Source organism: Poecile atricapillus, chromosome 3, assembly GCF_030490865.1.
Source record: "Poecile atricapillus isolate bPoeAtr1 chromosome 3, bPoeAtr1.hap1, whole genome shotgun sequence".
Lineage (NCBI taxonomy): Eukaryota > Metazoa > Chordata > Aves > Passeriformes > Paridae > Poecile > Poecile atricapillus.
The window spans coordinates 46,617,075-46,630,800 of NC_081251.1; the positions used below are offsets into that span (position 1 = coordinate 46,617,075).

Here is a 13,726-nt window from a genome sequence, read left to right on the forward strand (position 1 = left end):
TGTGGACCCCTGACTTTATTCTGCATCCTTGTGCTCAGTCACTATGAGCTCCCAAAGATGCCTTATTTGCCTTATCTGTCCTTCTGCTGCTACCCAAGCCACACCAAGCAGCTGGTTTCCTTCACATGCTCTTTAGGATAACACTAACAGCTCTAAGATTTTTTAAAATAGCTATTATTATTTAGGGTATATGGCTTCAGGACTAGCTATTTTTTGAAAACAAAACCAAAAAACCATAAAAGCAAAAAACACTTAAAATTATTTTCACTGTCTAATTGTCAGCCTTGAGTATTTTTTAATTTTTAATGTTTAGGGTTTTTATGTTAAAAAGGCTTAACAGTTAACCTGTTAACTGTTGTGTTCAGTTTTACTTAAGAAATTCAGATTATGCTTTTTCTGAATCTTCATAGTACATGAATTATGCTGTTTAATCTGCTTTACTCAGTGGAATAAAAGAAAATTTCCCTATTGGCATGTAATGAATCACCTCGTTTATTTATTTTTTTCTTTGTTCTTTATATAGTTTAAATTGACAAGAGATAAAAAATGGTATTACCACTGTTGGGGCAGGTGTGTAAGCAGGAATTATTTAAAGATCTGTATATGAATATTTGTGAAGACAGCTATTGTATATATATAGAAATTATCTCAGGATATTGGCACTCCCTTAAAAATTGATCCAGGTTAGGTGTTAGTAATGCTATTTCTGTCTCTTAATATGAAGATCACCTTTTCTGTAGAAGTGCAGGAGTTGCTGGCTCATTTTGCTGTTTTTTTGCTCACCAATAAAAGTTTCTTTGGTTGAGTCTGGACTAGAAATGTATTTGCCTTAAATGATCTTCCTGGTGCCCAGTATCATAAAGCTCACTGGCAACTAGGTTTCTTTGTCTTTTTCTCACCCTTCTTAACCCTAGTTTTTGTGGTGAGACTGTATGTTGGAGAATAAACAGTGACTTATCCAGAGTTACTTTATGCTCTGCTTTTTAGCACTTTCTGAAACTTCCAATCATCCAGGACAATTCACTGCAAAGAAAGAGGTTACCAGTCCTGGCTACAGTGTTGATCCAGCTGATGGGATGGCCAGGGTGCCACCTGGACTTGGTGGGGCTGCTTTTCTCTGGCCTGGAGATAACTAAATTGCATAGAAAGTGAGAAAGTTATGCACAGTCTGTTCCTGTAGACCTTCCTGGAAATGGGTTGGGGTATTTCAAGGCTCTTTGGTCCTGATTCCACCCTACAATCCATACTGGCTTCTTGACCTCATTCCTGTGCTTGCACCGTTCTGTTGCACTTATCTCCAGGAGGCAGAACAAGGACATTTGTCCTGGAAAAGAGCTGCCCTACCTTTGTATGGCCCCCTTCTCCAGCCACACACTGTTCTTTTTCACAGTATGTTATTGCCAACAATCCTTGGCTGTTATTACCAACAATCCTTGGTTGGCTCCACAGCTATCTGGCTATCAGTGTTTGAGGCATGCACATGAGCCCCCTTATCTTCTGGGCTTCTACACCCCCTCAGCTCTTTCAGGAAACTTAATTTGGAGCAGTTAATAATATTTCTGGTATATGAATGGTACTCTCTAAGCATTTCCTTATATCTTTATGCTTGCTTTCAGTGGAACTGTCAGATGCAGGACTTGCATCAGTAATTGAAGAAAATGGTGGTTTTAATGTTCTCAGTTTCCTAGGTTATATGTTGCTGTTGGCCATCTCTTTTGGCCAGAGAGACTATTTCACTTAGCCTACTAAAACTTTGCTTGATTGGGAATTCCCAAAATGGAATATACATGGGAGGAAATTGGTTGACAGAATTATTTCTTTCTGGTTCATAACCATGAACTTCTATCAGATTCAGGTTCTTTGTGTTTGGAGAAAAAGGAGCTACAGCTTTGCTCAGATTGCTCAGATTGATGTCTTTGATTCATTGTGTGAATATAGCTGAAATATGTGTGCACTGAAGGGAAGGTCTTAGCAAAACCTTGGTCTTGGCTGGTTGGAGAGAGGCCAACCAAAACTGCATATCAGAAAGCATTCCAGCCACTACCAAGTGGCTAACATTTCTTCCAGTCTCATTCCAACAGTGATGAGAATTTGGACAACACGATCTGTGTGTATCACCCTGATAGCAGAGAGCACAGGTGTAAAGGAGAATGCTGATGCCAGAGATGCACTTAGCTCTGGTCTCCACTGGCTATATATCTTTATTTGGAAAACTGGATTGTATAAGGATAAAATATATTTTTTAATAATGAAGAAGCCGGGCTACTCTGGACTCTAATTTTGCCTGAACTTACCAGGTCTTCCCTACTTTTGGAAAAAGCCAGGCCTGCAATTCAGCATGGACACAGCCTTGAGTGAAGAAGCAGCTACATTACTGAGAACAGGCACACCACCACTAAAATGCTTTGGTCTTTGTGTGGCTGGATCCCCATTTTGCTGCTGTAGACAATGCCTGAAGAGTCATATAGTTCTGTATAGTTCTGCGGTGAGAAGAACATTAATGCCTGAGAATGTTTACAAGCAATTGCTCATTGTGGGATTTTTGAGAAGTTTTAACAGCTAAAAAAAAAAAAAAAATCTGTGGAAATCTGAATCTTGCTTGAGCTACTTCATGAATGTATTTAACCTAGAGTTACTTGTATTAGAGCTACTACTCAGACTTACAGCACTGAATTAGTCCTGAATCACTGTATTTTCCAGCAGTTAATACTGCTGCTGCTTGCAGCTTATTTGGTAACTGTGTCACTGAAGATTGAATCTGCTGTTTAGGATCTGAGTGTCAGCTCTGAGAGATCAGGCCAGGTTGCTCAGGGCTTTGTGCACTTGGTCCTGAAGAACCTCCAGGGAAGGAGACTGAACAAGCTCTCTGGACAGCCTGTACCACTGCCTTCCTGAGGAAAAAAATTTCTCCTTAAATCTAATTGGAAGCTTTCTTTAAGGTAATGGTGTGCTTAAGAGTCGCTAGAACAAAACAAACAAACAACCCAGAAAAACAAACCAACAACAAATTTAGATATATTAAATTTGGGATGAGTAGTGGTTATTTTCTTGCTAAAGGAGTTAATTGAATCAGTATTTTCCCTCCTTGACTGAAGAGTGGCAGCATTTTACCCCCTGTGTTGCTTTGAGAAATCCAGTTACTCAGTTGCAGGTGCAGGGTTAATAGTTATCTAGAAATAGAGCTTTATCTTGCCTTTTGAAAAGCCTCCAGGGAATGCATGGATCAGGCCTGCTAATTAAACAATCTGGAGGCTGCAGAAACCTGGAAGTGGAACAGGTGACAAAATTTGCAAGGAACACCTTGGCTTCTCTTGCCAGCTGGGCCAGCAGGTGATGACAGGCACATAAAGGTAGGGGTGGGAAAACTGTCAGCTTTTCCTTGCCTCACCTTTGGCAGAAAGGGAATAAGTAGAACAGCTTATCTTTTATGTTTAAATGTCATTTCAGATGAAAACTTGCATCAGATTCTGTTCCAAAATGTGTCTTACAAAGCAAAGGGAAAAACAGAAAGAGCAAGCAGCTGTCTTCAATTTAAATTAGAAGTTTTTCTTTAAAACTAGAATAAACCCCCCCCTTTTTTTTTTCTTAGAAAATCAGTTATATTGGACAAATTAATATTAGATTTAATAGGCTTTCTGTGAAAAGCCCCAAACAGGTTTTATATTTAAGAAAATTTCTTTTACTCAGAAAGTCCTATTTTCTTGTTGGAAAAAAGGGCTCTGCTTGTATAGTAGCATTCTGTCCAGGAAAGAATTGAGACTATTTTGCTCTAGAAGTATTTACTAAAATGGAACTTTTTCATTTTATAGATAAGAAATTAAGGGTTCTGGTTTGAAGTGATATCAGTTCGTGGTTACCTTGTCCCTCAAATGTTCTTACCATATCTTCACTTAAAATCAGTTTCTTCTGCTGGTCTTTCACTTCTCTGAACTTTCACTTGTTTTTACTTGTTTTAGTTTTCTTGTTCAGAACTACTTATGAATGCAGAGATTGCAGGACTGTGAAAAATGATTTCTCCATCTTTTAGTGCCCACTTTGGCATATTTGGTATTGCCAAGAACAATTCCAAAGAGCAATAGTACAAAAAAATCTCTTGTGGGTAATTTTCTGGTCACTGGGGATGATTACAAAAAGGCAAATTAAAAACCCAAAAAATCATGGCAAAAACCACAAACAAACAAAAAACCTGTGGCAGGAGAGAGAATAAAAAAAAAAAAAAAAAAAAATCCATCAGGCCAGTCTGGTGATATATAGATTAATTTTTTTTTTTTTTTTACCATGACTTGAAAAGTTGGAATTACTGTCACTGGTAGTTCATCCTGTTGTGGTCGATGGCTTGCTGTCAGGACCATCGATCAGTTCCTTTAGTTCTTCAGGCTGAAGTGGCTGATAAATCATTCCTCCAGTCTGCCCTGTTCATTGCTGCTGAAGCTGCTCCCTCTCGTGGGAATGCTTGCTGTTGTGTTTGGCACTGCAGCTGGCTTCTGACCCTCTTCCTCCTTGCCCTTGGACATCATGGATGTTGGGATGAGACTTCCAGAGGGCCTCTCCCATTTGCACTATCTGCTCTCCAGCTTTCTGCTTCTTGCTCCTGCCCTGAGCTATGCTGCAAATTTGGTAGCCTGAGTGTCTGTCTTAATGCACAGAGCAGAGTTGCAGTGATTCCCATTGTGAAAAACGAGGTTCACGTATTTTTTTTTATAGCATTTAAAAGTTTAATAGAAAGACAATTAGGAGATAAAAATAAAGTATACAGATATGGCCAGGTGTCTCTGCATTCAGCCAAGAGAGCACCCCTTACTAACAAAGGATTGCTCCTTAAAAGCAGAACCCTACTACATATCCATAAATTCTCATACATGATTCAAACATTCTCCTTAAGTTTTGGATGTTTCTTTTTTCAGTTTTTGACTCGCCCCCTTCTCAATAAATCAATCTTCTTGGCTCCACCGAGTTTTACATTCCCTGATAACAGAAATGCAATAAATTCCTCCCCCAGAGCTCTGGTCACTACTGTCTTCATCTGGGCAAGATAATCTAAGAATGAGGGGGTCTCCAACCATCTCCTCCAGTCCCTGGGTTATACAAACAAAAGTAGTCCCCGCTCCAATACCATGCCATAGCTCAACACATGTATATTATACTACCATTTCTAACCTTCATCAACAACAGAAATAGAAGGAACCACACTAATACAATAAAGTTTTCTAACCTTATACATATAACAATATTTGTGAAAAGCCAACAATATCATATGTATCTATAATGCCATCAACCACTCAGCCCCTGCACACCTGAGAGAGCCCCAGCCAGGGGGTAACAGCCTGTGTGGCTTCTGTGCTCCCTTGAATCTGTGACTAGTAAATAATTAAGAGTGGTTGGAAACAATATTTCTAAGGTTTTTTTTTGTGGGTTTTTATTTATTTATTTATTTTATTAGACAGAGCCTTCTTGCTTTCTGAATTAAGTTCATTAATTGTGGATAAAACAACAACACATTTCAAATTGTTTTTATTGTGTCACACTAAGACTCTGTAAAAGCAGAGTAAATCAGATGATCATCTGTAGCTGAGTTTGTAAATCTGAGATTGACAGACTACTTCTATTTGACTCAAGTTTTCCAAGGTCTATCTTTTAATTCTAAAGCAAATTTATTTTCTCTTTTTAAACAGATGAATCATGTAAAAGAGAGACTTGGTGACAGCGTGCCAGAAGAAGTGCTTCTGCTATGTCTGGGCATTACTTCAGGAGTTGGCAGATTGATCTTTGGCAGAGTTGCAGATTATATTCCTGGTGCAAAAAAAATTTATTTACAGGTATGTCTTTATTGCTTCTATGTTCCTTCTGAACTGTGGATTCCAAAGGACTTGGTTTGGGGTACCATTAATAAACAAGCAGAATTAACTGATTGGAGATTTAAATTTGGGGAGTTTCAAAACTCTAGGACACTCAGTGTATGAGTTTTGATACTAGGAGCCTTTGGTGCGAAGTTTATGAATCTCTGATTTTTGTTTTTAGCGCTAAGAAAATGTCTATTTTCCTGCTGGCTGTTTTCAGCTGGGAATAAAAGAAATTACTGTTCATTAGCATGTGAGTGGGAACCTTTGGGAATTCTCTAGATTCTGCTTTCTCTGCTCTATCCCAGATTATGATTTCATAATGGTTTTCCCCAGATAGGGGGGATAAAAATCAAGCCATGTTTCTCTGTTAAGGATTTTGGATCTCTTGATTTTTGACAGGTACTAATTTGGTGTCAAATATGTTCTGTGCATAGTACACAGGGGTATGGCAACACAAGAGGTGCTTAGCTGAGGAGATTTTGCAGAAAGAGTCCCAGCTTCCAGAAATGTTAAAGCTTGGAGACGAAGGAGGATATACACTTCTTTCCCTCCACGCTTATAAACCTTATTTTTTGGAGAAACTTGCAGTGCAAGTGTGGGATTTTGGAACAGCTTTAGTTCACTTTCATACCGGCAACTGCGAGGTGTTCTCCGGTTGGTCTCTTAAAATGAATAGCAAGGGAGGCATCTAGTGGGGATTGTCTGCACTGCATCATAGAAATCTAAAGTTCTTAGGAAAGAATTACCCTTCTGCTGGAGTATTTGTTGTTGTGGATAAATTTAGATTCCTAAATGTTTTATTGCAGTTAAGTGGAACGTTGGTTTCCAGTGCTTACATATGGATGATGCACGGGTAAAACTGTTTCCACTTCTAGTTTCTTTTTAATTCTGCTTCGTTTTGCTGAAAGTCTGTTCTATTCCTCTAGTCTAAAACTTATAAACAATCTAAGATGATACTAGAAATTTTTTTTAAGTATGCATGACTACAGCATGTAGTAGCAGTACATTAGGACACTCTTTTTTAACGGAAAAATTTAATGTTTCCACTCCTGTTGAATATAAGCACCCTGAAATAGACACTTATAATACTGATATTTTTACTTACAACAGTGAGGAGTCTAATTACAATATTCCAGTTATCTTAAACTTTTAATATTTCTGTGACTTATTTCTTAATATTAGTGCATGAGAAATGACCTTACACAATCACTGTACCATAGTGGATTACAATAGCATTTTCAAAGCTTGCGAAATGGGTAGAGGAATTTCTCTGCCTGTCATGTTTGTTTTATGTTAGTATGTAACTTCTGACGGTGGTAATCCATGGAGACTGATTATTTTAAGGTAAATGCAGGCAGGCAATCTAATTCACTGCAAATGCAAGGAGGTTCATCCAGTCCCTTAAGATCTGCAAATTTGCAAATCTTAATGTAATGCATTTTTTTATATTTTTTTCCCTTGTTCACGTTTAGGTAGCCTCATTCTTTTTCATTGGGCTGATGTCTATGATGATTCCACTGTGCAAGGTCTTTGGAGCTCTCGTTGCTGTCTGTCTCTTCATGGGCCTGTTTGACGGGTGCTTCATTTGCATTATGGCTCCCATTGCCTTCGAGCTCGTTGGGGCTCAGGATGTCTCCCAGGCCATCGGATTTCTCCTTGGACTCATGTCAGTGCCTATGGTAGTTGGTCCACCCATTGCAGGTGAGTGTAGGCAGGGTTTGTAGCTATAAATGTGTTTCTGTGTTTGCATGACTTTTTGGCTGTGTTTCCTATTCCTGCATCATGTGCAGAGCTTTGACATCAGAAATTTTCTCTGTGTGTGTTTGAGAAGATAAAGGAAATTTACTGCTCATGGGCTATTCATTTACTATGCTCTTCAAAGTTTGCTCAGTCTTCATTGTTATGCAGGTGTAAACATTCCTCAAAAGAAAGATAGGTTTCCAGTTGGCTTTAGGACCTGACATTTTCCATTTTGTACTGGAGACAGCCTATTGGTTGTTTGTGTTACCAATTGAATTGGAAAATTCAGTTTTCCAAATTGAAATCTGACAATTAACTGAATTCCAAAACTGGTTCATGTTAAAACCATTGTGAGGATAAAGGCTCCGGTCACTTTAATTGCTCCTCATAAGTAGGAATGCTGGCTTTATTCATCTTTTGGTGGGAGACTGACAAAGTATAGGTTTTGAAGATGAAAACTTGGGAGTTCTTGGGAGGCAGAAATAGCTAAAGCTGTATTCCTTATCACTGATGACTTTCAGTGGTAATTTACCCTGAGGTTTGGTGAACGCTACTGAAAGGTACTTCATAAAACATAATTGAACTATGCAGCATTATAAAGGACAAAATTATAATGCTAGAATTGCACTGACTTGGTGCTTCCTGATCTACTTCTTACTGTCACAGCTATTAATACTTAAATAGGATTTGACAAATGGGAGGAATTTGGAGAGAGCAATTAGAGTGAATTATTGGAAAACACACTTTTTAATAAGAGGCCAGGAGGAATGCAATATATGGAGTATATCTAGAATTAGAAGAATGGGCTTATTGATCAAAGGTAACTTACCAAAAGGAGGGAGAATTTCTCTAAGTCATGGAAAGATAACAGGTGCTGTTATCAGGTTAACAGGTTAACAGGTGCTTTCCATGTAACAGGAGAAGCTCAAATGAGCAACTTTCAAAGAGGAAAGACGGTGCATGCTTTTAGTGAATGGTAATTGAGCAATTTTTAATTCCTTGAGGGCTGATATACTGAGCTCTTCATTGCTGCTCCAAGTCAGCTCTGGAATACCTTTCTACCTCCATGTACCTCTGTTTGGCCATCTGGTTGTCAGGTTCTAGTGGTTATAATCTGCACCAGCTCTTGGGTTTCTGAACCCAAAGCCACAACCTTTTTTTTGTAGATTCCTGAGGCCCCTTTATTTATGAGTGGTAACACTCTGCCTTTCCAGGTTTGCTGCGGGATAAGATTGGCACCTACGATGTGGCATTTTACCTGGCTGGAGTCCCTCCCCTCATTGGAGGAGCTATTTTGTGTTTCATCCCCTGGGTCCACGAACGGCAGAAGTTGAAAGAGAGAGCAAAACCTGTTGATGGAGAAACTACTGAGAAAATGCTGGAAAATGAAAGCACTTTGGTGTCAGACATGACAGAAAAGCCAGTCAAAGAACTGGATTCTGGCTTTTGATGCCTTTTTCTTTTCCCTGACCTCTTCCTACTGAAGCTAGATTTCTACTTTTTGGCTGAAGATACTATACGATACTGAAGTCTTGAACCATTGCTCAAATTACAAAACTGCTACAAGAATCTTTTATACCATTGAACTTTTTTGACAAGTCTTTGAATTTGATTTCAAGCCACATTTTCAAGGTATTTGAAGTTTTGTAGCTTTAGTGTGTATGTGCGTAGTGATTCTGTGTGTGAAGAGAATATTTTTCTAATCCATCAGAACTGATTTCTGGAAATGTGAAAGCTGTTTTTCCTTCACTGACCTGGGATTCTTCAATGATATCTATGGTCCGTCCTCTGCAGGCACACCCCTGGGTGTTTATACTGGATAATGTAGTAGCTCTTATGACTGATCTGTTTTTTTGAAGTTTATCATGCTGTTTACAGTCTTTTATAATTCTCTAGCATGAACACGAATATGCATCTTTTTGCTGAAATGATTTTTTTCATTAGAAAGCTAAATTATTATATAACTGTTGAAACACTCACTTGTGTTTGCATTCACCTTTAACAGTAGCCCAAAGAACATTAAGGATGGCATTTTTAATGGGCTCAGGTTTTGAATATGTGCAAACCAACCTCCAAGTGCAAACATGTTCAGAAGTAAAGCTGCTGAGTAATAGAATTTTTTATTATTATTATTATTTTTTGGTGAAGGCAATACCCTTAAGATGTATGTGTATAAATCTGTTTTCAGCCAAACCTCAGAGTACTGGATAGTTTTGAAACTGTACTGACTAATTCTTTGGATCAGTATTGTGAATTAGACTAAATTTCAAATTATTCTGTTGTACTTGTTAAGATTTCTTTCCTTTTTGGTTCATAAAACCAAGACAGCTTTAAATGATACATTCTAAGTGCAATACCCAAGTTGTTTTTAATGTGGAAATATACACGAGCTATTAAAACAACATTCAGCAACTAAAGATTTTTGCACTAAGTGAACATGCAGGTTTATTACAGGTCTTTATATCTGTGCTCAATTGCCTGTAGATTATATGGCTCCATGTTTTATTCAAATATAAAGAAATGTCTTTGCATGTCCTATTTCTTGCTTAACATCCTAAACAAATGGCCCCATGGCTTCTGCATTCTTAGGTATTATGCACTGTTTGTCAAGCAAGTAACCTCTTTTCCAGAAAAATGTTTAAAAGCATAATACTTTGAGATTAAAACACTGCTTTTCAGTTTATCATAAAACACTTCTAAGCACATTGCTTCTGTGTGGATATGTTTCAGCAATCACTGGAATATTTAATAATTCTTTATTTCAGGTCCATTTAATACCAATCATTTTTGTTGTCTCATTTAAAACTGTCATAGCAAAGAGTAAACTAAATGCGATCTGGACAAAATTACTATTTAAGTGCTTTTTTAATTAGTAACTGTTCTTTACATAAACCATGGAGGCATACTGTTTGTTTTTGTTTTTTTTTTTTTATTTTTTTTTTAATTAAAGCCTTTATTATCTATTTTCATTCTTCTTTTTCCAGTGTTGCAGTAAACTGCTCAGAAAACCAATCTAAAACAGCAATACTATTGCATTTAATGTTTACACCTAGCAATTGACAGAAGTTCTTTAAATGTAATCATGGAACACATTCTAATTATTGTAGACCAAAGCTCAGAGAGTTTTATATTGCAGGATTTCAGTCCCTACTTTGCATGAGTGAGGTCTAAAAGAATTGAATATTAAAATGTTAGAGAGACATATGTGGAAGGGACTTGGAGGGTGGGGAGAAAAAAGCCAATCTGGAAAACTGTGGTCTCTTCAGGTTCACAGGGACTTGTGCTTTGGCACATTGTAAGTACTTCTAAAAATGTCATTAAAATATGCATAATAGTGTTAATTAAGATTTCTACCTTCACTACAGAAATGATGCTGACAGCCAATGCTGCTCTTGTCTGGAGTGTTTCTGTAGAACGTGATATTCAGTATTATTTTCCATTTGGGCAACACAGAAGGTATTGCTGGCTAAGTGTGGTAAAAGACTCATTTCCTGTTGTTCTGTTATGAAAAATCAGTGCTCATCATAGATCTTGCATTTAGTGTGTTTTTAGTCCTGAGTTTTATACCAAAAACAAAACTGCTGCTTTTTTTATCACTGGTGCAATTTGAAATTATTGTGACCAGGTATCTTGGTGTAATGATGGTATCTTTCCAACTTGCTGCTCTGCATCTCTAAATTTTCTGGGAGAGTATATAAAAGAATTGTTGTAAAGATTTATAAATGACATGGAAATGGTATATCAACAGTATGGACTAATTCTTGTCATGATGTTTAAAAAAAAAAATCCAAACTCTCATATTTGCATAAAATTTATAAAAATCCCCAAACCAACAAACCAAAAAAACTGCACAACCCGTGACCTCCATGGGGAGGGTACAATTACTAATTGTTTAGGAGTGATTCCTATGGTAAAACCAGCTAGTGAGTGGGATGCTGGATGAGAGGGAAGCAGAACTTAGCGGGAAGGGGAAGCTCTGCTGGTATTATAGTGTTGGAATAACAAACCCATTTCTGATGCAGTGCTTGTTTTGCAACAATGCTGAAATTGGAAAGGCTTTTCAGAGAAGATAAATTACTGCTTAAGAACTCTCTTAGCATCTTTTCTGTTAGCTTGTATCTGTGGGGAGAGTGTCCAGTAGCAAATGCTCTTTTCTGGACAGAAGCATAAGATGTTCGTGTCCTAAAGCTAGGTAGGAAGAAAAACAAGCTCAGATTGTTTGTGCTGAGGCTGACCAACAACTGAGAAACTTATTGAGAGAGATTATAGATTCTATTTGCCCTGAGGTTTTAAAAATGAGGTTAGATGACTCTATTCTAAAAAAAAAAAAAGCAAATAAATCCCTAAACAAACTAAAATATGAAAAATCCTACACAAATAGCAACTATTTAGTCAATTTATTTTTTAAAAAAATAATATTGTAGAAGTGGAGAAAAGGACTGAATATTCAATTTTAACTTAATAAATGCCAATAAGATTTTGTAACAATTTATTTTTAGGTGTGAAAACCTATTCATGGAAAACCTGCTGAAATCCTATTTTGATGACCCAAATCCTGCCAGCCTGAATCTTGTTGGGGGTAGATTCTAAAATTAAAATAGTAGCTTAATTCAAGAAGGCCCTTAAAATCACTCTGATACATCCCTCTCTTGAGAACAGTTCATAGAGTACTTTCCATAGACATTAGGCTTGTATCCTATAAACAGAGTAGTCATCTTTTCATTGAATGTTCTCAGGGTAAATTTTCAGAAGAAAATGAGTAGAAAGAGGGTCACTTTAAATGGCAGTGTGAAATTTCCAGTCCTACGTGGCGCTGTCATTTAATACACCAGATCTTGACTGCTGTTAAGAGTGTGTGTGTATCTGTAAATACAATGTATTTTGACTAGGGCATGCACAAACATTCTGCATCTCACTAGAGGAGGTGTAGTTCTGGAAGGTGGGAGATGGCTAAGGAAAAAGTGATCCCTTTCTGTGTGCCTCCCTGTTGACAAGCACAGCACCAGCAGAGTTCCAGCCAGCCAGTGAGTTTCCAGTCATGTAAACTTTGGCATATGTGCAGTATGCCTTCTAGTCTATATATAACTTGTGTCAACAGCTGTAATGTTTTGGAAGTGTATATGCTAAGATTAGAGGGATTTTATACTAAAATGTTTGCTAATATTGATAACACTGACATGTTTAAGTATCTTTATAGACATCATATTTTATATGTTGTTTTTGATATTAAAGAATACGTTTTCCTAGCCTTAACTCCAGTCTTTCAAGTTCTGCTTTGTTAGAAATGTAAGAAATGAATGTTTAATGTTTTTTGTGGTGCTAAAGTAACTGTGATCAGTTTCAAATTATTCAGAATAAAGTTGGTAGTGTTTAAGTGCTCCATTTGTTACTGCATGCATCATTTTTTGTCTTATTCTTGTGTAAAACTTGTCATTTTGTAATGTAATTTTGTTGTAGTCTGATAATTATTTAACCTAGTGTGCAGACTTTTATACAAAAGTCTTTACAGCTTTTATTGTCACTGTGGTCTGACTGAAATGTCCCCATTGCATTTGCTCCTACATTAATATATGGTGCAACCCACTTTAAGACTAATGATTTAAAAACCTAAGCTACCGAGGTGCTTGTTTCTGAAAAAATTATCTTCTCTATTTTCCATTCTGGGGCTTAATATCAGACTTGCAGAAGCAGTTGCATTCACAAAAGGCAGAAAGAAAAATTGATGGACAGAGGGAGGGAAACGGGTAAGATAAGTTTGAGTGGTGTTTTAAAAGAATTCTGATTTTGCTTTATGAACTGCCACTGTAATTCAGTGGGACCTTTAATCATTCACTGGCCTGCTACCAAGTTCCCTTTTTTACCTTGGTGGTATGAAGCATGAAGTGTTTCCTCGTTGGCAGCTTCAGTAAGTCCCAGGAATTCATTCACCTTTCCTGTGTAGTAGGGCCAAATATTTATTTTCTTTAATAAATATATCTGATGACATGGGTGAAACATCCCCTTTTCATCTGGGGTTATTCTCTAGGCTGCTTTTAGTTCAAATTAAAATTTGAAGAAGATTCCCAAAACCTTTGTAAGTGCCAGGGTGCTGTTGCCATTTGTACACGTTCAATGTACAAAGTCTCATTTTAAGTTTGTAAAACAAC

General features: G+C 37.3%; 1 protein-coding gene across 1 annotated transcript in view; it reads left to right on the plus strand.

Annotated features, from left to right (window-relative positions):
• The window catches only part of SLC16A10 (solute carrier family 16 member 10), a 65,400-nt gene extending 52,426 nt beyond the window's left edge, over nt 1-12,974 (plus strand). Inside the window, exons 4-6 of the mRNA XM_058836358.1 lie at nt 5,673-5,816; nt 7,313-7,541; nt 8,795-12,974. Coding sequence (XP_058692341.1) covers nt 5,673-5,816; nt 7,313-7,541; nt 8,795-9,030 — 609 coding nt within the window. The 3' untranslated portion in view covers nt 9,031-12,974. The remainder of the gene's footprint in view (nt 1-5,672; nt 5,817-7,312; nt 7,542-8,794) is intronic.
• Nucleotides 12,975-13,726: the final 752 nt, after the last annotated feature.